Here is a 26,598-nt window from a genome sequence, read left to right on the forward strand (position 1 = left end):
AGGGGTCAGAGTGCACCTGAAGACGTCATCCTCTAGTCAGATGTTAAAATATCTCTTTAATTCTTATTTCATATTCTGACCCCCTTCCATGGATAGATACACACACACACACTCGTGCACACACACACATGCTCAAACACATACACATGCACAAACACTCATGCACTCAGACTGACGGACGCACACACACACACGCACACACACACACACACACACACACACACACACACACACACACACACACACACACACACACACACACACACACACACACACACACACACACACACACACACACACTCTTTGTTGTACATTTTTTTTATTGCACACCTTTATCATTTAGCAAACAGATGTTCACAGCAACAACGCAATAGGAGAAAACAGAACAGAAGCGTATCGCTGCAGCACTGCAGCCTCTTAGGTCTTCCAATATATTTATAGATATTTACAGTGACAATATGAAAATCGCCCAGGGCTGAGTTAACCCTTTAACTGCTGCTGTATGAAGGGAGGAGAAGGCTGAGTTGGTAGAGCAACTCCAGGGTTGTGGGTTCGATTCCCACGGAGGACCAGTACAAAAAAGTATGCAAAAATGTATGCACTCACTACTGTAAGTCGCTCTGGATAAGAGCGTCTGCTAAATGACTCAAACGTAAATGTATAATGTTAACTCTTTCAACTTAGTCTGAGGATCCAGGTCACACAGGCTGTAGTGTGAACTCTATGTAGTTGTAGTCCTGGTCGTATGGCCACCCGAAACATTCAAGTATACCCAACGTTGCACAGGCACCAGGTTAGCCATACGTAGACAGATTCTAGGGGCTATTGGTGGAATATAGAATGCCTGTATTGAGCTCAACACTTCCAGCAATCAAACACAGCTTTTCAGATCATAAAATGGACATAACATTAAATAGTACCAAAACATAATTAGTATCAAAACATAATGAGGAATGTTTCAAAAAAATGAAAAACCTTAGAACATACCCCTTATTTCCACATCCATTTTTAAATGTTGACACGTCAATAAATCCTATTTTCATTTGGAAAAGCATTGAACAATACAACAGAAGTTACTGTGTAGCCTGGACTGTAACAGAAAACGGCATTTTACATTTGTTTGGTGTTGTAATGGTAACTTTAGTTGGTATGAAAGATGAATGGCATGACAACGGGGTAGTGCATCTGACTTGAATACTGGTATACACTGTAATCACAGTTCCAACCCATCTTTACAGCCACATGGATAGAGACTAGACTATTTCGATCTCCAAAATAATAATTTCAGTGTTACTGACGTCAACTTGAGGCTGCGTGAAGTGTGAGCAAAACTGGTGAGAGATTGTTGGTAATAAAACAATCTCACGTGGGGATAAAGCAAAGAGATAATGTATTTTGGGGGAAAAACAACAAAAATCTCTAATTTGTTACATGATATGTGCAGCTATATGGGGATTTTTACCAAGACCTCAAAGGCCAATTAAATGAATAGTGTCAGATTGATACTACTGTAAGTCGCTCTGGATAAGAGCGTCTGCTAAATGACTAAAATGTAAATGTAAATGTAAATATTCTCTCATGGCAGTATTTACATAGTCCTGTATTATTATTATTTGTATGAATCTCCACATCCTGTAAGCCAGGGCTGCCATGCCAGCTGAGACCAGAACAGATAGGCTCAGCTAACGTGAGATCTCAGCAAAAACAAACATGTCAGCCATGTCAGTCACACTGTCATCATCTATCACAACTTCCTGTAAAGGCCATTCTCATGTCCTTGAAAAACATGTCCTAGTATACCACGCAGCATGTTTTCATTCCAGCCATTCCAGCAAAGCATTGATTTAGAAGTTCCTCAGTCAAAAATGCTGAATTTCTGAATAAATGGGGCAGCAATTATCTTAAGTGCCAACCATGAACGAGTGACACATTTTGATGGAAGGCTTTGATGAAAAGAAATGGAAAGATTGAATGATATCTCATTTTAATGGATGAGGGCAAGGGCACTCAACACTAGTCAACTTCTGGGCTGCTGAGAGGTGCTTCTATAAGAGCCCTTGTTTAAGAGAGCTGCTTCCATCCAGGCTTTGAACACTGAATTTAAGTTGAACTGAAAGCTTTATTGAAAAGGAAACCGGTAGCACTTTCTTTAATGGTGTACTGCTTCGACTGGTATTTAGGTGGTGCTTATTAGGAAACTATGTGGCATCACTGAGTTCTAACTGGGGCTTTCACTATACTTTATGCTTAAAATTCACCACAATTGGGAACTACCTGGATCAAAATGGTGTATATATAAATGCTAGTTTGAATCCCAACGTACCAAATGAGTACTTTATGTAGTAATTAATAGGGTATTACTGTACAATTACCATTTTACCATGTAATTTCTTTGTAAATAGCAGGTAATTTCTGTACTGTAAATAGCCTCTTGTATAATGTCTCAGTAATGGAGGCCTATAGCATAGTCATAGATAGTGATGGGTTGAAAATGGAGGCAACTAATAAATAACGGTCATACTGACATTCATCATAAATAATATACTATATTCTTTTCATTCTCGCCCTTTAAAATTAAAGCTTTATAAACCTTCTATTCCATTCCTCCAGTTACTGTGCATAAATAAAGCTCAAACCACATTTTAACTTGTTAAAGTAAAATCTCATTTGGTTGTGTAACACAAATATACTGTAGCTAGCTTAGTGTTAACCCGAGCAAACAATGATAGCCTTCGCATTCAAACAACCCAAAAAACATAAAATAAGAAAACCAACAAAGTAAAATCAAAATGGTCCCTATTTATCATGTCCAAGAGAAGTCATGAAACATTGGTACTTAGCAAAGACCAGGCCTCTTCTCTCCTCAGCTCACTGCTATATCTGTGGACCAACAGTACCTATATATAAACACACGTACATGGGAGGTTCCATAGAGGCATTGACGGCAAGTCTCGGAATTCACTGAATTCAAAATGGCGGCTCCCGCACAGTCACAGGATCCAGTCAGTCTCTCCGTGAGACCAGACACCCATGGTTGGTTCACCATCAGCGGTAGTTTCTTTGGAGGTCCAGGATGGGGAGAAGCGGGAGAACCAAGGGTACCACCCCTCCACCCCCCATCTCCCTCTCTTCCTAGCCAGGCCTCACTACCTGTGCCCTGGGTTCCTGTGGGTGGCTGTGTCCCTGCCCCCTCTGGCTTCTCTGGCCCAGTGGTGGTCGTCCACCTCCACCACTTTACTGTAGCCCTCCTTCTCCACGCAGACAGCCAGGACCTGGAGCACCAGGCGCAGCCTCCGGTCCATGGCCTCCAGGTGGGGCTGGATGAGGACGGGGTGGAGGCGGTCATGCAGCAGGGACTCCTCCATCAGACGGCTCAGCTGGTACTCCTCCTTGGCAAGCAGCTGCAGACGCAAGTGGGTCGACTTCCTCACTCTGTGGGGCGTGGAGGAGGGGAGAGAGTGAGGGGGAAGGGAGGAAGGGGTGAGGAGGGGAGAGAGGGAGGGAGTGGAGGTGGAAGTGCGAGTAAAGGGAGGAAGGGGGAGAGGGAAGTAGAAGTGTGGGTAAAGGGAAGAAGGGGGAGAGGCAAGAGGTCTTACTTTACAAATGGACTTCTTAAAAAGGGATGCACTTGTAAATCTAGTAAGGATACTAGGAATATAAAGGGAAACTAATTATACTTAGTAATGACAAAGTGAAACTGTGCAAGCAAGCAGATTACACAGGAGGGTGTGTTATGATGGAGAGAGAGAGCGAGAGAGAGAGGTAAAGTAACAGATACTGACCTGCAGCATTGGCTCAGAGGCACCAGGATGGAGAGCTCGTCGTGGGAGTGTTTCCCAAACCTGCAAAGAAGAGAAGAGAGGAGCAGAAAAGAGAGGAGAGGAGCGAGGTGAGCCAAGCAACACCACTCACTGGCTGATAATACAACACCTTGGTCTGTGTTTCTCACAGTCTGTCTCACAGTCACCAACAGCAGTACCTCTCTCAGGATCAGTGAAGAAGCCATCAGACTGAAAGCTAAGCTCCAGAGTCCTGAACATTCTATTCTCATTGAACATTCCACTCACATTCCCTTCCCATTGAGTGTGACAGTCAGGGACTGAGAGTTTGCCACATGCCTTTGTAGCTTGATTCTGAAATGCACCGCGTACCCCAGACCTTAGAAATACCTTTAAAACATTTGTTATGCCTTTGCTATGTGCTGTTGCTTAGTGTAACAACTCAGAACTGAAGTTAATGAAAGAGAGTTTTAGAAGGCTATGTGACAAATCAACATTACCAGCCGTCTAGAGAACAGATAAAAAGAGTTGAGATGTGTTGTGTTTCCTCCTCACCCTCTTCCATTGTCCAGATGGATGATGAAGGTCTCGTTTCCAAACTTCTCAAAAGTCTCGTAATGGTGCCGGTCCATGTTACCTGGATACAGAGGAAAACACCATTAATATACATAGGAAAAGAGGACCCCTATTCACCAAGAATATCTATATAGGGAATAGAGTGCAGTGGAGGGAATAGCGTGTAATGGAGCTTCTGTCCTCACCCATGAGGAAGTCAAAGATGGTCATGTCCATGATGTCCAGCAGACGAGAACCACGGTCAAAGGGAGGAGTCTGCTTCACCTCGTCACAGTAGTCTGGGTCCACCTCCCACCTGACCACACAACCAATCACATGGCACACACACACACACACACACACACACACACACACACACACACACACACACACACACACACACACACACACACACACACACACACACACACACACACACACACACACACACACACACACACAGAGAGAGAGAGAGTGACATTTAGATAGTGTGAGAGGCTTTGTTTGGTCCAGTCCCTTTTGGCAGCTCCCCTCCCTTCCTGTCGAGCCATGATGTGTGGGTATGTGTGTGTGTTTGCTTGCCTGCATGCCTGTGTGTGCTTTGTGTGTGTTGTTAAGGACAGACCCCTGCTGCTCGAAAGCAGGGAGGCACACAGCAACTTGACAAGAGAAGGAGAGAGGGAGAGAGGGGTCGGATGGGAGTGAATGGGAGGGAGAGTGAAAAAGAGAGAGAGGGGTAGAGAGAGAGTGAGAGAGGGAAGGTGCTGGGGAAAGTGAAAGAGAGAGAGAGAAGGGGAGGAGACAAAGTGTGACAAGTAAAAAAGGAGAGTATGAGTAAGAAAGTCACAGTGACAAATCAAGTGAAAGAGATGAAGTCACAGTGACACAGAGAAAGGCAGAGATGGACAGATAGATAGACAGTGAAAGTATCAAAGAAAGTAGATTGAGTCATTCCATGTTCTCTCTTTGCACTCTGTTGACGTAATCAGGGAACACAGGAAAATGGAAGTGAGAGAAGACCCTGTCTCCCGGGGCAACTAACTCAGTTTATAATGAGCTGCTACTTCTCCTGCAACACCAATCTACCTATTTTTATCAGAGGTGGGGATCTGGAGAATGTGTTTTCCTTAGAGAACTGGCTGTTCCTGCTGAGTCACTTCCTGATAAGGCATGCCATGGCACCTTGTGTAGTGAGGTGTCATCTGGTGAACCCCAGTGAACTGGGGTAATCAGGGGGTGTGAGGTGACCTTATATATAAAGGGTACACAGTTATGGAAGGCTGTGTGTTTCACTCTGATTCCATGTTCTCTAAAAGGGTAAAGGCTGTGTGTTTTACTCTGTTTCCATGTTCTCTAAAAGGATAAAGGCTGTGTGTTTTACTCTGTTTCCTTGTTCTCTATAAGGATAAAGGCTGTGTGTTTTACTGCTTCCTTGTTCTCTATAAGGATAAAGGCTGTGTGTTTTACTCTGCTTCCTTGTTCTCTATAAGGATAAAGGCTGTGTGTTTCACTCTGCTTCCTTGTTCTCTATAAGGATAGAGGCTGTGTGTTTTACTCTGTTTCCTTGTTCTCTATAAGGATAAAGGCTGTGTGTTTTACTCTGCTTCCTTGTTCTCTATAAGGATAAAGGCTGTGTGTTTTACTGCTTCCTTGTTCTCTATAAGGATAAAGGCTGTGTGTTTTACTCTGCTTCCTTGTTCTCTATAAGGATAAAGGCTGTGTGTTTTACTCTGCTTCCTTGTTCTCTATAAGGATAAAGGCTGTGTGTTTTACTCTGTTTCCTTGTTCTCTATAAGGATAAAGGCTGTGTGTTTTACTGCTTCCTTGTTCTCTATAAGGATAAAGGCTGTGTGTTTTACTCTGCTTCCTTGTTCTCTATAAGGATAAAGGCTGTGTGTTTTACTCTGCTTCCTTGTTCTCTATAAGGATAAAGGCTGTGTGTTTTACTCTGCTTCCTTGTTCTCTATAAGGATAAAGGCTGTGTGTTTTACTCTGCTTCCTTGTTCTCTATAAGGATAAAGGCTGTGTGTTTTACTCTGCTTCCTTGTTCTCTATAAGGATAAAGGCTGTGTGTTTTACTCTGCTTCCTTGTTCTCTATAAGGATAAAGGCTGTGTGTTTCACTCTGCTTCCTTGTTCTCTATAAGGATAAAGGCTGTGTGTTTTACTCTGTTTCCTTGTTCTCTATAAGGATAAAGGCTGTGTGTTTTACTCTGCTTCCTTGTTCTCTATAAGGATAAAGGTTGTGTGTTTTACTGCTTCCTTGTTCTCTATAAGGATAAAGGCTGTGTGTTTTACTCTGCTTACTTGTTCTCTATAAGGATAAAGGCTGTGTGTTTTACTCTGCTTCCTTGTTCTCTATAAGGATAAAGGCTGTGTGTTTTACTCTGCTTCCTTGTTCTCTATAAGGATAAAGGCTGTGTGTTTTACTCTGCTTCCTTGTTCTCTATAAGGATAAAGGCTGTGTGTTTTACTCTGCTTCCTTGTTCTCTATAAGGATAAAGGCTGTGTGTTTTACTCTGCTTCCTTGTTCTCTATAAGGATAAAGGCTGTGTGTTTTACTCTGCTTCCTTGTTCTCTATAAGGATAAAGGCTGTGTGTTTTACTGCTTCCTTGTTCTCTATAAGGATAAAGGCTGTGTGTTTTACTCTGCTTCCTTGTTCTCTATAAGGATAAAGGCTGTGTGTTTTACTCTGCTTCCTTGTTCTCTATAAGGATAAAGGCTGTGTGTTTTACTGCTTCCTTGTTCTCTATAAGGATAAAGGCTGTGTGTTTTACTCTGCTTCCTTGTTCTCTATAAGGATAAAGGCTGTGTGTTTTACTCTGCTTCCTTGTTCTCTATAAGGGTATATGCTGTGTGTTTTACTCTGCTTCCTTGTTCTCTATAAGGGTATATGCTGTGTGTTTTACTCTGCTTCCTTGTTCTCTATAAGGGTAAAGGCTGTGTGTTTTACTCTGCTTCCTTGTTCTCTATAAGGATAAAGGCTGTGTGTTTTACTCTGCTTCCTTGTTCTCTATAAGGATAAAGGCTGTGTGTTTTACTCTGCTTCCTTGTTCTCTATAAGGATAAAGGCTGTGTGTTTTACTCTGCTTCCTTGTTCTCTATAAGGATAAAGGCTGTGTGTTTTACTCTGTTTCCTTGTTCTCTATAAGGATAAAGGCTGTGTGTTTTACTGCTTCCTTGTTCTCTATAAGGATAAAGGCTGTGTGTTTTACTCTGCTTCCTTGTTCTCTATAAGGATAAAGGCTGTGTGTTTTACTCTGCTTCCTTGTTCTCTATAAGGATAAAGGCTGTGTGTTTTACTCTGCTTCCTTGTTCTCTATAAGGATAAAGGCTGTGTGTTTTACTCTGCTTCCTTGTTCTCTATAAGGATAAAGGCTGTGTGTTTTACTCTGCTTCCTTGTTCTCTATAAGGATAAAGGCTGTGTGTTTTACTCTGCTTCCTTGTTCTCTATAAGGATAAAGGCTGTGTGTTTTACTCTGCTTCCTTGTTCTCTATAAGGATAAAGGCTGTGTGTTTCACTCTGCTTCCTTGTTCTCTATAAGGATAAAGGCTGTGTGTTTTACTCTGTTTCCTTGTTCTCTATAAGGATAAAGGCTGTGTGTTTTACTCTGCTTCCTTGTTCTCTATAAGGATAAAGGCTGTGTGTTTTACTGCTTCCTTGTTCTCTATAAGGATAAAGGCTGTGTGTTTTACTCTGCTTCCTTGTTCTCTATAAGGATAAAGGCTGTGTGTTTTACTCTGCTTCCTTGTTCTCTATAAGGATAAAGGCTGTGTGTTTTACTCTGTTTCCTTGTTCTCTATAAGGATAAAGGCTGTGTGTTTTACTGCTTCCTTGTTCTCTATAAGGATAAAGGCTGTGTGTTTTACTCTGCTTCCTTGTTCTCTATAAGGATAAAGGCTGTGTGTTTTACTCTGCTTCCTTGTTCTCTATAAGGATAAAGGCTGTGTGTTTTACTCTGCTTCCTTGTTCTCTATAAGGATAAAGGCTGTGTGTTTTACTCTGCTTCCTTGTTCTCTATAAGGATAAAGGCTGTGTGTTTTACTCTACTTCCTTGTTCTCTATAAGGATAAAGGCTGTGTGTTTTACTCTGCTTCCTTGTTCTCTATAAGGATAAAGGCTGTGTGTTTTACTCTGCTTCCTTGTTCTCTATAAGGATAAAGGCTGTGTGTTTTACTCTGCTTCCTTGTTCTCTATAAGGATAAAGGCTGTGTGTTTTACTGCTTCCTTGTTCTCTATAAGGACAAAAGGCTGTGTGTTTTACTCTGCTTCCTTGTTCTCTATAAGGATAAAGGCTGTGTGTTTTACTCTGCTTCCTTGTTCTCTATAAGGATAAAGGCTGTGTGTTTTACTCCTTCCTTGTTCTCTATAAGGATAAAGGCTGTGTGTTTTACTCTGCTTCCTTGTTCTCTATAAGGATAATGGCTGTGTGTTTTACTCTGCTTCCTTGTTCTCTATAAGGATAAAGGCTGTGTGTTTTACTCTGCTTCCTTGTTCTCTATAAGGGTATATGCTGTGTGTTTTACTCTGCTTCCTTGTTCTCTATAAGGGTATATGCTGTGTGTTTTACTCTGCTTCCTTGTTCTCTATAAGGGTAAAGGCTGTGTGTTTTACTCTGCTTCCTTGTTCTCTATAAGGATAAAGGCTGTGTGTTTTACTCTGCTTCCTTGTTCTCTATAAGGATAAAGGCTGTGTGTTTTACTCTGCTTCCTTGTTCTCTATAAGGATAAAGGCTGTGTGTTTTACTGCTTCCTTGTTCTCTATAAGGATAAAGGCTGTGTGTTTTACTCTGCTTCCTTGTTCTCTATAAGGATAAAGGCTGTGTCTTTTACTCTGCTTCCTTGTTCTCTATAAGGATAAAGGCTGTGTGTTTTACTCTGCTTCCTTGTTCTCTATAAGGGTATATGCTGTGTGTTTTACTCTGCTTCCTTGTTCTCTATAAGGGTATATGCTGTGTGTTTTACTCTGCTTCCTTGTTCTCTATAAGGATAAAGGCTGTGTGTTTTACTCTGCTTCCTTGTTCTCTATAAGGATAAAGGCTGTGTGTTTTACTCTGCTTCCTTGTTCTCTATAAGGATAAAGGCTGTGTGTTTTACTCTGCTTCCTTGTTCTCTATAAGGATATAGGCTGTGTGTTTTACTCTGCTTCCTTGTTCTCTATAAGGATAAAGGCTGTGTGTTTTACTGCTTCCTTGTTCTCTATAAGGATAAAGGCTGTGTGTTTTACTCTGCTTCCTTGTTCTCTATAAGGATAAAGGCTGTGTGTTTTACTCTGCTTCCTTGTTCTCTATAAGGATAAAGGCTGTGTGTTTTACTGCTTCCTTGTTCTCTATAAGGATAAAGGCTGTGTGTTTTACTCTGCTTCCTTGTTCTCTATAAGGATAAAGGCTGTGTGTTTTACTCTGCTTCCTTGTTCTCTATAAGGATAAAGGCTGTGTGTTTTACTCTGCTTCCTTGTTCTCTATAAGGGTATATGCTGTGTGTTTTACTCTGCTTCCTTGTTCTCTATAAGGGTATATGCTGTGTGTTTTACTCTGCTTCCTTGTTCTCTATAAGGGTATATGCTGTGTGTTTTACTCTGCTTCCTTGTTCTCTATAAGGGTATATGCATGTTCTTGCATTTGTGGAAGGAGTGTCTGTTTCTTACTCTGCTTTCTTGCGTTTGTGGTAGGATCGTCTCCAAGGGTTCCTCCAGGTCTTGCGTTTGGCCAGGGCCAGGTCTGGCAGGAAGGCAGCCAGAGAACCCTCGATCTGGTCCGGCTTCCCACACAGAGCATGCTCAGTAGAGCAGTAGTAGGAGCACTCGCCGTAGAAACATATGTTATTGGCTGGGGAGAGAGGAAAACACTGGGTTTTAGATGGCAGCAGGGGAGCATGGGAAGAGGAGAGGGGGACAGTGTGTGTGTCTGTGTCTGTGTGTGTGTGTGTGTGTGTGTGTGTGTGTGTGTGTGTGTGTGTGTGTGTGTGTGTGTGTGTGTGTGTGTGTGTGTGTGTGTGTGTGTGTGTGTGTGTGTGTGTGTGTGTGTGTGTGTGTGGTGTGTGTGTGTGTGTGTGTGTGTGTGGGAGAGAGGCGAGAGAGAGAAAGTTGAAAGGTGAGAGAGAGAGAGAAAGAGAGAGGGGGAGTGGGAAAGAGTGAGAGACAGACAGACAGACAGAGAGTCAGACAGAGAGACAGATAGACAGACAGAGAGGTAAGGAGAGGAAGCTGGCAGGGTGTTGTAGAGCCAGACTGGTATTGGTTTCTTAATCTTGGGTTCAGGGAGGTAGGGAGGCGAGTGCTGAGCCAGCAAACTGTCTGAGTGTAGCAGTAATCTCCTGTCAGATAGAATGGTCTCTGTTATTCCACATAGCTGTTCACTGGGCTGCATGGGGATCTAACAGACAGTCTGAAGACAGGTTTTAGAAGTTCAGAACTCAGCAACGGCCCTTTACATTAAAGGGGAAGCTCACTATTTTCCAACTTAATCCTAGATGGTTTCTCACATTGTTACTTAGCCTATGGGTCAGGAGAAACTGGAATAAGTTGTTGGGTTTTCATGAAAGAGCCACTACAAAATGTAACTGACTTTAGCCACCACCTCATGTCTGGGTGGGGAACCATCAAACATTATTTTGTAACATACTGAACTTCCAATTTCATGTAAAGGGCCTCTTTGCTAAATCCCTTTAAAACCAGTCTACATGTTACATGCCTGTAGTGGGATTGAAAGGACTGAATGAAGGACAAGTAACAGACAGAGAGCTTGAGATTGTTCTGTCCGTCTGTTGGACAAGAGCTTTAACAACTCATCTATGAGGATGATTAGGTTACCTTTGACAGATGTGTGTTCAGTGTCTGTCTGTCTGTCTGTCTGTCTGTCTGTCTGTCTGTCTGTCTGTCTGTCTGTCTGTCTGTCTGTCTGTCTGTCTGTCTGTCTGTCTGTCTGTCTGTCTGTCTGTCTGTCTGTCTGTCTGTCTGTCTGTCTGTCTGTCTGTCTGTCTGTCTGTCTGTCTGTCTGTCTGTCTGTCTGTCTGTCTGTCTGTGTTCCTCGCCACCACTGGCCCAGCACTGAAGCAGTCTGTCTGTGTTCCTCGCCACCACTGGCCCAGCACTGAAGCACTAAGCTAAAGGGAATTATTTATGGGACTCCTTGTTAGGGGAGGACTTGGATCCAGCTTCTAAATAGGAGTTTTTCTAGTGAATTATTGTGCTTTGCAGTTTGCTTGTTTTCAGAAAGGTTTTTGAAGTGTGTGTGTGTGTGTTTTGGGGGACTCCCTGGAGATTCTGTGTTTTTCTGTGTCGTTCCTGCAAATAAACTCAACTAAGCTGTATACGGCATAGTGAATACACAATACACTACTGTTGACTAGAGGTAAATATAAATGTCCAGTCTGATTCCTCTACAGGCCTACACAGTAGTTAGGAGCCAGTGTTTTAATCTAAGTAGCCAGTCTGATTCCTCTACTGGTCTGCACAGTAGCTAGGAACCAGAGTTTTAATCTAAGAAGCCAGTCTGATTCCTCTACAGGTCTACACAGTAGCTAGGAACCAGAGTTTTAATCTAAGTAGCCAGTATGATTCCTCTACAGGCCTACACAGTAGCTAGGAACCAGAGTTTTAATCTAAGTAGCCAGTATGATTCCTCTACAGGCCTACACAGTAGCTAGGAACCAGAGTTTTAATCTAAGTAGCCAGTATGATTCCTCTACAGGCCTTAACGTCACGTCCTGATGGTAGAGAAGGTCAGGGCGTGACGGGGTGTTTGTCTGTTTTTGTATTTCTATGTTCAGTTTCTAGTTTTGTATTTCTATGTTGGTGTTGTTTGGGTTGATCTCCAATTGGAGGCAGCTGATCCTCGTTACCTCTGATTGGAGGTCATATTTATGTTGATGTTTGTCCCACCTGTGTTTGTGGGGGATTATAATTTTGAGTAGTGTGTTTTCCTTTCTGCATCACGGTTTGTTGTTTTCGTTATTTCAAGTTTTGGTGTTTTGCATTACGTTTCACGGTTAAATAAAATATGTGGAACTACGAACACGCTGCGCTTTGGTCCAATGATTTTGGCAGTCGTGACAGAATCACCCACCAAAAAAGGACCAAGCAGCGTGCCCAGGAGGAGCAGGGATCCTGGGCCAGGGAAAGGAGAGAATGGAGGACGTCCTGGACATGGGAGGAGGTAATGGCAGGGGACAAGACCCTGCCATGGAAGCAGGTGGAGACAGCGAGGGAGGAACGGCGACATTACGAGGAGCTAGCCCAACGAAGGAAGCACGAGAGGCATCCCCAAAATGGGGGGGGGGGGGGGCACATGGGAAGTTTGGCAGAGTCAGGATGGAGATCTGAGCCAACTCCCCGTGCTTACCGTGGAGAGCGAGTAACGGGGAAAGCACCGTGTTATGCGGTGATGCGCACCGTGTCGTCAGGGCGCACTCACAGGCCGGTGCGATCTGTGCCCACGCCCTGCATTATTCGAGCTAGGTTGAGCATCCAGCCAGAACGGGTTGTGCCAGCTCTACGCTCGAGATCTCCAGTGGGCCTCCACGGCCCAGTATATCCTGTTCCTGCTCCCCGCACTCGCCCTGAGGTGCGTGTTACTAGTCTGGCGCCTCCTATGCCAGCCCCACGCATCAGGCCTCCAGTGAGCCTGCCCAGTCAGGGGTGTCCTGTTCCTGCTCCCCGCACTCGCCCTGAGGTGTGTGTTACTAGTCTGGCACCTCCTATGCCAGCCCCACGCATCAGGCCTCCAGTGCGCATCCCCAGTCCCGAGCCTCCAGCGACGCTCCCCAGTCCGGAGCCTCCAGCAACGGCCTGCAGCCCAGAGCCTCCAGCGGCGGCCTACAGCCCAGAACCTCTAGCAATGATCTACAGTCCGGTTCTTTCGACGACGATCCACGGTCAGGTGGTAAAGAAGCATAGGGATCAGTGGGTGGAGTGGAGGTTACGCCCCGAACCCAAGCCGCCTCCATGGGGGGAGGCGCTAGATAAGAAGGTTCTGGGTACTGCATATGAGCCGCCATAGACATTAGTCGCCCACCCTACCCTCCCTTTGTGTTTTGTTGTTGGGGGGGGGGGGGGTTTGTTGTGTGGGGGGGTTTGTTGTTGGGGGGGGGGGGTAAACATTTTTTAGGTGCGGTCGGAGTCCGCACCTTTGGGGGGGGGGGGGTACTGTCACGTCCTGACCATAGTAAGTTGTTATTTTCTATGGTAGAGTAGGTCAGGACGTGACAGGGGGTGTTTGTCTGTTTTTGTATTTCTATGTTCAGTTTCTAGTTTTGTATTTCTATGATGGTGTTGATCTCCAATTGGAGGCAGCTGATCCTCGTTACCTCTGACTGGAGGTCATATTTATGTTGATGTTTGTCCCACCTGTGTTTGTGGGTGATTATAATTTTGAGTAGTGTGTTTTCCTCTCTGCGTCACGGTTTGTTGTTTTGGTGTTTGCATTACGTTTCACGGTTAAATAAAATATGTGGAACTACGAACACGCTGCGCTTTGGTCCGATCATTTTGACAGTCATGACACCTACACAGTAGCTAGGAACCAGAGTTTTCCCTGGTCACAAGTATGGAAACTATCCTCAACTACTGCTGTAGCCTGGATCACATAGTAACGCTAACCATAGTGGGAATAAGTTATCAGACAAAGAAACAGACAAAGAAATATCTCATCTACGTTTTGAGTTTTCCGGAATCCGTAGGTAGTCTGTGGGATTGTTGTCAGAACGTAGTAGCAGTGTGTTTACCTGGGGAGATGAAGAAAGTCCTCCAGAGCTTTTTGTCCCTGGTCACATCCCGTATCTCCCTGGTCATGTTGACCAGTCTTCCCGCCACCGGGGGCACTCTCCGGAAGTCTAGGATCCTGAGGGAAGAGACCAAAGATTTACATACATCAAGATCAGTGTGAAACATAACGTAGATGTCTGGAATTATCCCATTAGAAAACCCAGGAGAAGAAGTCAATTCAATAAGACTTTATTGATCCCACAAGGGATAACACATATGACACCGTTTTTCTACAAGCCATTGTGTTGTCATAAACACACTGTGTATGGAACCACATGCTGATGAGAGAGAATAGTTTTAGGGCCTTTCATACCTTATTATATTTCTTCTATAAGGGCTTCATGATGGAATACTCTTCCTCACTACATCATCAATAACTATTATCACAAATAAACATCTGTAAATGATATGCCATAAAAACCAGGACACAATTTCCTGCTCGAGGGAGAAGCAAGGAATGATTTTCAATCCAAAGTGTCAACGGTGGAGTGTGTGTGTGTACGGGCCTCTTTCTTCCTGCTAGTGTGTGTGAAAAATTATTAATAATTCATCTATTTTACAGTATAATCTCTTAGCTCCTTTCGTTGGCTTTTAAAGTGCTGTTTATTGAACTTCTCACTCTCAGCCATTTACTCTACTCCTGTTCTTCTCTCCCCCCACTAACATCCCTTTACTCTACCCCTCTCCTTCTCTCTCTCCACTAACATCCCTTTACTCTACCCCTCTCCTTCTCTCTCTCCACTAACATCCCTTTACTCTACCCCTCTCCTTCTCTCTCTCCACTAACATCCCTTTACTCTACCCCTCTCCTTCTCTCTCTCCACTAACATCCCTTTACTCTACCCCAGTCCTTCTCTCTCCCCACTAACATCCCTTTACTCTACCCCTCTCCTTCTCTCTCTCCACTAACATCCCTTTACTCTACCCCTCTCCTTCTCTCTCTCCACTAACATCCCTTTACTCTACCCCAGTCCTTCTCTCTCTCCACTAACATCCCTTTACTCTACCCCTCTCCTTCTCTCTCTCCACTAACATCCCTTTACTCTACCCCTCTCCTTCTCTCTCCCCACTAACATCCCTTTACTCTACCCCTCTCCTTCTCTCTCCCCACTAACATCCCTTTACTTTACCCCTGCCCTTCTCTCTCCCCACTCTCATCCCTTTACTCTACCCCAGTCCTTCTCTCTCCCCACTCTCATCCCTTTACTCTACCCCTCTCCTTCTCTCTCCCCACTAACATCCCTTTACTCTACCCCTCTCCTTCTCTCTCCCCACTAACATCCCTTTACTTTACCCCTGCCCTTCTCTCTCCCCACTCTCATCCCTTTACTCTACCCCTCTCCTTCTCTCTCCCCACTAACATCCCTTTACTCTACCCCTGTCCTTCTCTCTCCCCACTAACATCCCTTTACTCTACCCCTGTCCTTCTCTCTCCCCACTAACATCCCTTTACTCTACCCCTGTCCTTCTCTCTCCCCACTCTCATCCCTTTACTCTACCCCTCTCCTCACTCTCATCCCTTTACTCTACCCCTCTTTTCACTCTCATCCCTTTACTCTACCCCTGTCCTTCTCTCTCCCCACTCTCATCCCTTTACACTACCCTCTCTTTCTTTCTCCCCACTCTCATCCCTTTACTCTACCCCTCTCCTTCTCTCTCCCCACTAACATCCCTTTACTCTACCCCTCTCCTCACTCTCATCCCTTTACTCTACCCCTCTCCTCACTCTCATCCCTTTACTCTACCCCTCTCCTCACTCTCATCCCTTTACTCTACCCCTCTACTTCTCTCTGTGCATCCTTTTCTTGCTTTAACTTCTCTCTTTTCCTTCCTCTCTTCCAACTGACCTTATTTCTGTCTATGCCACACTAGCTGGGCCAGGCCTCCCACTCATTCCATACCTCTTTAACCATCCTTGTCGTTGCTTCCTGCAGCATGACCTCTCTAAGGCTTAGACTCCTGGGAGTGGAGTGTGTGAGCGTGGGTTTGTGTGTGTGTATGGTGTGTATGTGTGTAACCTTGAGGTCTTAGCCCTCAGGGAGAGAGACAGGGAGACAGGGCGTGGGGCTGCAAGGATGAAACCCTAGCCACCAGATGAAAGCTTTCAGGAGCTATAGCTGCTCAAAGTGCACAGTCACCATGAACCAGATGACAAAGGAACTCCTGTATGGAGCCAGGCTCTCTCTCTCTCTCTCTCTCTCTCTCTCTCTCTCTCTCTCTCTCTCTCTCTCTCTCTCTCTCTCTCTCTCTGTACCCCACTCTTGTCATGGGTAGAGTACTGCATACAGAGAGTGTAGAGTACTGCACAGTGTAGGTTAACATGGTACAATGTGTGGAAGTGGAAAGGCTTTGAGTTAACCCTTACACAGTATAACGATAACACAATGTTGTATCAACAGTGTCCACTGTCCAACCATAGAGGGAGTGAAGAGAAGAGGCTACTCATTTCCTCCTGTTCTCCTCTTTCTACACATTCCTCTAGCTATTCCAGACTGCTTTAAACACACTGCTATATACATCTAGATCAGATTGAGAGACCGCATCCCAAAAGGTACCCCATTCCCTTTGCAGTGCACTACTTGGTAAAAAGTAGTGCACTACAATGTGAATAGGGTGCCTTTTGGGACACAAACGCAGAGTTCCACAGGCTGCTGTCCAGAAGATGGTGCGGCCCTGGGCCAAACAACAAGGCCGTAATTCATATAGCCAGCCTCCGCTTGGCATACACAACCTAACAACAACCTAAATACAAGCTAGTCTTTAGGGGCTAGCACAGTTACCTCCTCCCTGCCTTAAATGATGCCCAGCTAGCATTGGCATGTCCCTTGGTTTCCTCTCCTCAGCTCACTGTGCCCACACAAACACATGCCTTTGGCCCTGGCTTGGCATTCCACTGGGCTGTGTGTCTCTCTCTCGTGTGTGTGTGTGTGTGTGTGTGTGTGTGTGTGTGTGTGTGTGTGTGTGTGTGTGTGTGTGTGTGTGTGTGTGTGTGTGTAACCTTAGGGTTGATAAGTGTTGATGTTCTTACACCTGGTCTGATAAGGATGACATAGAGAATGTAGACTCACTGTGGTGGTTAGAACAGGTCCTGACATTATTCCATTCATCAGTAAGTGTTATCTAATGCAAGAAGCTAACTCTAACCCAAACTTGGACCAGACCATTATACATTGGACCAGACCATTACATATTGGACCAGACCATTACATATTGGACCAGACTATTACGTATTGGACCATACCATTATGTATTGGACCAGACCCTTATGTATTGGATCAGACCCTTATGTATTGGACCATACCCTTATGTATTGGACCAGACCATTACATATTGGACCATACCCTTATGTATTGGACCAGACCATTATGTATTGGACCAGACCATTACATATTGGACCAGACTATTACGTATTGGACCATACCATTATGTATTGGACCAGACCCTAATGTATTGGACCAGACCATTATGTATTGGACCAGACCATTACATATTGGACCAGACTATTATGTATTGGACCAGACCATTATGTATTGGACCATACCATTATGTATTGGGCCATTCCATTATGTATTGGGCCAGACCATTATGTATTGGACCATACCATTATGTATTGGACCAGACCATTATGTATTGGGCCAGACCATTATATATTGGACCATACCATTATGTATTGGACCAGACCATTATGTATTGGACCATACCATTATGTATTGGACCAGACCATTATATATTGGACCATACCATTATGTATTGGACCATATCATTATGTATTGGACCAGACCATTATATATTGGACCATACCATTATGTATTGGACCATATCATTATGTATTGGACCAGACCATTATATATTGGACCATACCATTATGTATACCATAGTATAATGATGAATGGAAGAGCTGATAACTTACTACTACAGTTATCACAGCTTAAAACTGGCAGACTTGTTGGAAGAAAACTCAAATTTCCTTAAAAAACCAGAGACATGTCTGTCTCTGTTTTGATTCCACATAGACATTTTTTGGAGTTGTGTAAAAGTCTATGCATGTGTGTGTGTGTGTGTTTGTATTGGATTGCAGAGAGTGTGAAAACACAGTCACAGAATACCTGCTAAGCATGTGTGATGCCTGCTGTGTATAAACAATCGAGGTATGCATTATAGGAATAGCCCCCTTTTTTTCAATTTTCGCCTAAAATGACATACCCAAATCTAACTGCCTCTAGCTCAGGCCCTGAAGCAAGGATATGCGTATTCTTCGTACCATTTGAAAGGAAACACTTTGAAGTTTGTGGAAATGATAATTGAATGTAGGAGAATATAACACAATAGATCTGGTAGAAGAAAAGACAAAGACAAAACCAACCTTTTTTTTTCATCTTTGAAATGCAACAGAAAGGCCCCAAATCTAGCCATCACTCTGGTTGTAATTCTGATGGTGTCCACAAGATGGGAGCAGTGTATGTGAAAGGTTTCAGATGGATAACTTGAAGTATGAGCAAACCACATTACTTTTAGTGTGAAGTCACCCAGGTACATTTGGGCAAATCGTGAAGGAGACATTCATATTTACATTACATTTTTCTGCAAGAATATCATCAAATCTGTATACTTGGACTTTGATTTAGCTTTTCCAGTATTAGTAGCCATTTTATAAGTTCAACATTTATAAGTTCAACATAACTTCATAACTCTCCGTATTCTTATAATTGTTGTCCAAAAGGAAAAGGTTTGCTGTCTCACAAGGTTAGCAGTGACACTTTGCGACATATACGGGGTTTCCCAACACTGCCGTAGCTCATTGGCTATCTAGCTAGCCTGTGTGACCCCGATTGGAGCTTTTTTGACAAAGTTCCAGGCGATCAAGTGAAGACCGGCCGCGTCATCGGCGTGCCATGAAGGCGTCGCTCTCTGACCAAATTTGGTGTCCTATAGGATATACTACACCCCTAATGATATAATGAAGTCTGATTACATTCTAGGATCTCTGAGGAATACATGCAAATGTGATTTGACTGGTTGAAACAACGTTTAGGGTGAGATTTTCACAGATTCCTTTCTTTGCAAATTGAACGAGTGGAAATACAAAATCGATCGTGCATGCTATATGGACCTTTTTAGCATATGAAAAAGGTTTTTATCTAACAAACCGACACTTCATATTATCTCTGGGAGCCTTTGGATGATAAATCAGAGCAAGATTTCAGAATGTACACATTTCACCTTCAGAGGTGAATTTATCAAACCTATCGCGGTGAAAAAAATGTTTTGTTGTTAGGAGCTCTCATCAAACAATAGCATGGCATTTTTTGCAGAAAATAGCTACTGTAAATTGAACAGTGCAGTTATATTAACAAGAATTGAAGCTTTCAGCCGATATAAGACACTTATTAGTACCGACATTTGTTGTTTCTCTAAAATCTGCGATCGTGACACAAGGCGCTAAATGATTTACAACTGTCCCGTTAACGGGACGCCTATCCCTATTATTAAAGACCAAAATTGGTAAAAAAAAATGTAAAAAGTAAACCAGTTCCATTTAAGGACCAAAAAATGGACACCTGTGCCATACAGGTTGCAAAATAGTTGCGAAGAGATTTTTGATGAACCGATTCCATGGCACATGGTTTATGAACTGCTACACAAAACAACGCTGGATTCAAAACATAGAGCTTTTAAATATAAATTATGATACAAAATTCTTGCAACCAATAGAATGTTATATATATGGGGGATACAACCATCCCAGCTGTGCAGATTTTGCTGTGACAGACAGAGTCATTAGATCACTTGTTTTGGTACTGTCCATATGAAGATTGTTTTTGGTCGCAGGTTCAGGAATGGCTGAAACATCACAGCATTTAATTAAAGCTATCTTTGCAAATAGCACTGCTGGGTGAATTGAAAAGTCATGGTCAGTCGATCAATAAAATAATAGTACTTTTGTAAAGGTTTTCATCTTTAATTTAAAATCAGTGCAAACTATGAGAATAGAAAGGTTCAGAACTTTTGTGAAACATTTCAAGTAGAAGTCAATACTGGATGGTTTTTAAAGATAGATGGGAGGAGTTGTTGGTAGGGTGGGATAAAAATAAATAAAAGATAACTTATGTAAAATATACCATGTCCATAAAATGTTTATAGTATGTATAAGCAGGAAGTAGAAGCCTAAGTGTTGTTGTCCATTAGTTTACTCCAATTAGTGAAGAGGTGGTAGGGTTAGGGGAAAATAATAAAGGAAAATATATAAAAAAATATATGTGGGGGATTGGAAATGATTCAGATAATTACATTGACAAACCCACAATCTATCTGTAGTATTAAAGCTGATCTGCCCCCCCCCCCAAAAAAACAAAAAAACAAAAAAACATTTGTGGTGTGTGTTAGTCATGCCGGAAATGTCTCCAACTCCACACATAATGTACACACTGACACACACACAGACACACACACACACACACACACCTGTCCAAATGAAAGGCAGCGATCTCAGCGTTGTGTCTCTCCAGATCAGAGAAGTAGAAGAAGTCCGGGGGTGTCTCCTGTTCCCTGGTCTGCCTGGAAGACACAAAGGTCGAGGCAACGTTAGAAGAATGTTAGCATTAACAAAATCCTGTTCAGTATGAAGCACAACTGTCTGTCTTTATTTGACCCTGCTGGTCATCTACTGTAGCCTTAATGGCCACATGTACCCTCCACCGGCCACATGTACCCTCCACCGGCCACATGTACCATCCACCGGCCACATGTACCCTCCACCGGCCACATGTACCCTCCACCGGCCACATGTACCATCCACCGGCCACATGTACCATCCACCGGCCACATGTACCCTCCACCGGCCACATGTACCCTCCACCGGGCACATGTACCCTCCACCGGCCACATGTACCCTCCACTGGGCACAACCAGAAGAGGACTGGCCTCTCGGAGCCTGGTTCCTCTCTAGGATTCTTCCTAGCTTCCAGCCTACTAGAGAGTTGTTCTAACCACTGTGCTTCTGCATCTGCATTGGTTGCTCTTTGTGGTTTTAGGCTTGGTATCTGTAAAGCACAACTGCTGGTGTAAAAAGGGCTTTATAAAATACATTTGGTTGATTGATTGAACATTTAAGGCCACGAGCACCAGAGTTCTCCTGCACTGAAAAGATACAGTAGGACAATGTAGTGAACATTTTCCTAAAGTGCAAATGAATATGAAATCATTTGAAATCATTTATGAATGTGAGTAACCAAGATTTCCCCCAAGTGACTGCATTAGGATCTATCTGCATATCTATAGCTAACATTCAGGCTGCCCAGATGTGCATGTCTGAATTGTCCCCCTTTTCCATAGCACACCATAAAGGGACTAGGGTGCCATTTGGGACACAGACAGTTTAAGACAGCGGGACCCAGCAGTAGAGTACAGTGAGCCACACGGCTGCTTGAGTTTCCTGTTCATATCCTGTAGCAGCTCCTTCAGCCCCTCAGGCAGACAGTTAGGACAGACAGGACAGACAGGACAGACAGGAGACATGGAACATGGTCTGTCTCAGCTGCTGTTGCTGGTGCTGCTTGGGGCTGCTGATACTGTCTGTCTGACTGATGTCTATTGATGTCACTTGTTAAATCCACTTCAATAAGCGTAGATGAAAAGGAGGAGACAAGTTAAAAGAAGGATTTTTAAGCCTTGAGACAATTCAGATATGGATTGTGTATGTTTGCCACTCAGAGGGTGAATGGGCAAGACAAAACATGTAATTGCCTTTGACCAGGGAATGGTTGTAGGTGCCAGGTGCACTGGTTTGTGTCAAGAACTGCAACGCTGCAGGATTTTTCACGCTCAACAGTTTCCCATGTGTATCAAGGGAAATGGACATCCCAAATGGACATCCCACCACCCAATGGACATCCAGACAACTTGGCACAACTTTGGAACGCTTTCGACACCCTGTGGAGTTCATGCCCGACGAATTGAGGCTGTTCTGAGAGCAAACTGGGGGTGCAACTCAATATTTTGAAGGTGTTCGTAATGATTTGTACACTCTGTACTGTATATTCACCGTTTTAGATGTAGTGAAATACATTTTACACAGACTTAAACAGTATTGCACTTAACTGACACAAACAACCAGCCATACAGTCACTTGAGGACGAGCGCCGTTGAGAAAACACGTATCCTTCTCTGAGTCTCCATCTGTGGACCAGTTGTATCAGGGGAATGAGGCTGAAAAGCCTGCTTTGTGTAGGAGATGTGCTGACTGAAACTTTTCCATGGTCCTGCTTGTGCTTACGAGATCTAGCCAGGCCAGTGCTGTACTCAGTGTACTTTATTAATATATCTGTCTGGAGGGAGAGAGGGAGAGAGAGATGGAGGGAGAGAGAGAGAGATGGAGGGAGAGAGAGAGAGAGAGAGAGAGAGAAAGAGAGATGGAGGGAGAGAGAGAGAGAGAGAGAGAGAGAGAGAGAGAGAGAGAGAGAGAGAGAGATGGAGGGAGAGAGAGAGAGAGAGAAAGAGAGATGGAGAGAGAGAGAGAGAGAGATGGAGAGAGAGAGAGAGAGAGAGAGAGAGAGAGAGAGATGGAGGGAGGGAGGGCTAGCACTACCAGCTAAGACACAGGCTTTGCTGATTCATTCATATCCTGTCCCTCTCTTTCTCTCTCCCTCTATATCTCTACCTTCCTCGTTCTCACCCTTTCTCTTTCTCCCATTCCCTTTCTTTCTTTCTTTCTCCCTCCCTCCCTCCCTCCCTCCCTCCCTCCCTCCCTCCCTCCCTCCCTCCCTCCCTCCCTCCCCCTCCCTCCCTCCCTCCCTCCCTCTTAGTGACAGTGATCTTGTTGACAGGGAGAGGGCAGCAGAGATGTCACACAGTAAAAAAGAGAGAACACTTTAGCATCAGTATGACCACATAGAACGAGTCAAACGGTAATGGCAACTGAGGTACTTCCTTATATGGATATGGTAGTGGTAAAATATTTGTAACTCCATTTATACTCAATGTATGAAGCGAAAAAATAAAACAGATCAGTGAATAAACTGGGAAGTTTCCGGGGAGTTTTCTAGCACACTAGTTGTTTCTAGCAGTTTGTTGACCCTGTACAAAACTCTAGCACTTCATCAAGCTGATACGGAAGTTGCAGAGCTATCGGTTGGATTTCTGGAATCCCTCATTTTATTTCTGAGGGATTAGTTATTTTTCCTTTCTCACCCTGTCCTATAAAACAGCACAAAACAAGGCAGACAGCTAGGATTACGTAAGTCACAGACGCCAGTTTCGACCGTGCTGGACAAGCACAATTGGACCTGTGTGTAGACAACTTTGACAATGCAGAGGTAAAAGGAAAAAAAATGACTGAACTCTGATTCAGTGGAAGAGGCAAGGTATGCTGCTTTCATATGTGGGCAAAGGTTGAACGCTTCTGATAGAATACAATGGTCCTAGTGTCTTTTTCTATGCAACGGCAATAGAAGTGTGTGAGATGCTGTTGATGTGCAGTCTGCAGGCTGTCGCTTACACACACTCAACAGAAATATTTTATGACAGAAAAAAAGGGGACAAAGGCCACCACTTAGTCAATGAAAAATGTAGACAAATTAATCATGAGGCTTATTATAAAGCTTTTACTAAGGAATGATGGGCATAGAATCACAGAAACAAAAGGCAAAAATAACTCATATTTTCATCCAACAGCCTTAATTTTGTTATGAGACCAGATACATTTAGCTGATTATCCACGTAGTATTCTTTACAATGATTTAACAGATTTTCTCACAAACGTCTCCATTACAACCCTCTTGATGTTTGCGAAGCTTGGCTGGCTTGTCAAACAGGCCTGAGCCTGTTTGACTTTTGGTCTCACATATGATGACTTGTTTTTTGAGACATTGGACCAGACCTGTGCTGGTTCATGGATACACATTCCTCTCCGTTTTTTATATTATGGGGTTTGCCCACATCCCAGTGGGTGTAGCTGATTGGTTGGCCCACAAGTCGACAAATTTCCCTTCTTTCCTTCTGTTGTTGGCGGCGATGTGAGCCCACTGGGCGTGAGGGATGAGTGACATCCATACAGACAGACAGACTGGTCAGTATAACGTCAGTGGTTTCCTGTGTGTTCCAGCCAGTCTCTGCCAGCTGTAAAGCGTACATGTACAGTATAGGACTGCACCTGCTGAACAGCCCTGAAGCCATGGTGAGGTGCATTGAGGTTCCTGTGTGTGTTCCCCTCCATACGGGATCTAGAGGTAGTCCTGTATGGTTAGCTCAGCTGGCTAGTGCATGGTGCAAACAATGATAAGGCTGCAGGATAACATACTCTGCCCCCCCACTGCAGCAGTGTACCACAAGGCTCTGAGTGACCTTGTAATGACATTTAATTTCTGCTGCACCTCCAGCCAGCTACTGTAAGGGGAGGAAAGGAGGGTGGGAAGGAGTTAAGGAGGGAGGGCTGGAGGGCTGGAGCACTGGGGGAGATCCATCATCTATATGTAATCCACAGCAAATGTAAGACCCCCATCTAACAGGCATCTTTGTCTGGGCCTGTGATAGGATCATATGAGGGAGGGAGGAAGGAAGGGAGGGTGAAGAGTGGGGGAGAGGCCGTCATTGTAAATAAGAGTTTGTTCTTAACTGACTTGCCTAGTTAAATAAAGGTGAAATAAAAAATATATATAAACTCAGCAAAAAAAGAAACGTCCTCTCACTGTCAACTCCATTTATTTTCAGCAAACTTAAAATGTGTACATATTTCTAGGAACATAACAAGATTCAACAACTGAGACATAAACTGAACAAGTTCCACAGACATGTGACTAACAGAAATGGAATAAAGGGGGGGACAAAATCAAAAGTAACATACAGTATCTGGTGTGGCCACCAGCTGCATTAAGTACTGCAGTGCATCGCCTTGCTGTGAGATGTTACCTCACTCTTCCACCAAGGCACCTACAAGTTCCCAGACATTTCTGGGGGGAATGGCTCTAGCCCTCACCCTCCAATCCAACAGGTCCCAGACATGCTCAATGGGATTGAGATCCGGGCTCTTTGCTGGCCATGGCAGAACATTGACATTCCTGTCTTGCAGGAAATCACACACAGAACTAGCAGTATGGCTGGTGGCATTGTCATGCTGGAGGGCTATGTCAGGATGAGCCTGCAGGAAGGGTACCACATGAGGGAGGAGGATGTCTTCCCTGTAACGCACAGTGTTGAGATTGCCTGTAATGACAACAAGATCAGTCTGATGATGCTGTGACACACCGCCCTCCACCCCCAAATCGATCCCGCTCCAGAGTACAGGCCTCGGTGTAATGCTCATTCCTTCGACGACAAACGCGAATCCGACCATCACCCCTGGTGAGACAAAACCGTGACTCGTCAGTGAAGAGCACTTTTTGCCAGTCCTGTCTGGTCCAGCAACGGTGGGTTTATGCCCATAGGCGACGTTGTTGTCTGGTGAGGACCTGCCTTACGACAGGCCTACAGCCCCCAGTCTAGCCTCTCTCAGCCTATTGCGGACAGTCTGAGCACTGATAGAGGGATTATGAGTTCCTGGTGTAACTCAGGCAGTTGTTGTTGCCATGCTGTACCTGTCCCGCAGGTGTGATGTTCAGATGTACCGATCCTGTGCAGGTGTTATTACACGTAGTCTGCCACTGCGAGGACGATCAGCTGTCCGTCCTGTCTCCCTGTAGCGCTGTCTTAGGCGTCTCACAGTACGGACATTGCAATGTATTTCCCTGGCCACATCTGCAGTCCTCATGCCTCCTTGCAGCATGCCTACGGCACGTTCACGCAGATGAGCAGGGACCCTGGGCATCTTTCTTTTGGTGTTTTTCAGAGTTAGAAGAAAGGCCTCTTTAGTGTCCTAAGTTTTCATAACTGTGACCTTAATTGCCTACCGTCTGTAAGCTGTTAGTGTCTTAACGACCGTTCCACAGGTGCATGTTCATTAATTGTTTATGGTTCATTGAACAATCATGAGAAACAGTGTTTAAACCCTTTACAATGAAGATCTGTGAAGTTATTTGGATTTTTACGAATTATCTTTGAAAGACAGGGACCTGAAAATGGTACGTTTCTTTTTTTGCTGAGTTTATAAGAAAAATATAAAATAATATTAAAGATGATGAACCTAAACCACACTGCATTTTGGTCCAATTCTTACAACAACGTCCATGACATAGAGCACCGCCCTATGCGACTCCCAATCACATCCAGTTGTGATACAGCCTGGAATCAAACCAGGGTGTCTGTAGTGATGCTTCTAGCACTGAGATGCAGTGCCTTAGACCAGCGCGCCACTCGGGAGCCACCATACCGGGCCAACGACAAACAATGAGGTTCACTAAGTAATTGCTTCCTGTATGCCCACACTGAGAGAGGAACAGAGAGAGATAGAGGTAGATAGAGAGGGAGAGAGACAAAGAGAAATGGGGGGAGAAAGACTGAGAGGAATGGTTAGAGAGAGAGAGAGAAGCAGCCCATGCCTAGTAGGAGTTCAGCTCAGTGAGAGGCTCCAT

The 26,598-nt window shown here is 44.1% G+C and overlaps 1 protein-coding gene across 1 annotated transcript in view; it reads right to left on the reverse strand.

Annotated features, from left to right (window-relative positions):
• Window positions 1-302: 302 nt before the first annotated feature.
• Window positions 303-26,598, reverse strand: part of LOC106598296 (extracellular serine/threonine protein kinase FAM20C) — a 65,265-nt gene continuing 38,969 nt past the window's right edge. Inside the window, exons 4-10 of the mRNA XM_045719963.2 lie at window positions 20,561-20,653; window positions 14,059-14,174; window positions 9,983-10,163; window positions 4,541-4,650; window positions 4,335-4,416; window positions 3,783-3,842; window positions 303-3,432 (exon numbers count right to left, since the gene is read on the reverse strand). Of these exons, the coding sequence (XP_045575919.2) occupies window positions 3,147-3,432; window positions 3,783-3,842; window positions 4,335-4,416; window positions 4,541-4,650; window positions 9,983-10,163; window positions 14,059-14,174; window positions 20,561-20,653 (928 nt within the window). The 3' untranslated portion in view covers window positions 303-3,146. The remainder of the gene's footprint in view (window positions 3,433-3,782; window positions 3,843-4,334; window positions 4,417-4,540; window positions 4,651-9,982; window positions 10,164-14,058; window positions 14,175-20,560; window positions 20,654-26,598) is intronic.

Source organism: Salmo salar, chromosome 06, assembly GCF_965601325.2.
Source record: "Salmo salar chromosome 06, fSalSal1, whole genome shotgun sequence".
Classification (NCBI taxonomy): domain Eukaryota; kingdom Metazoa; phylum Chordata; class Actinopteri; order Salmoniformes; family Salmonidae; genus Salmo; species Salmo salar.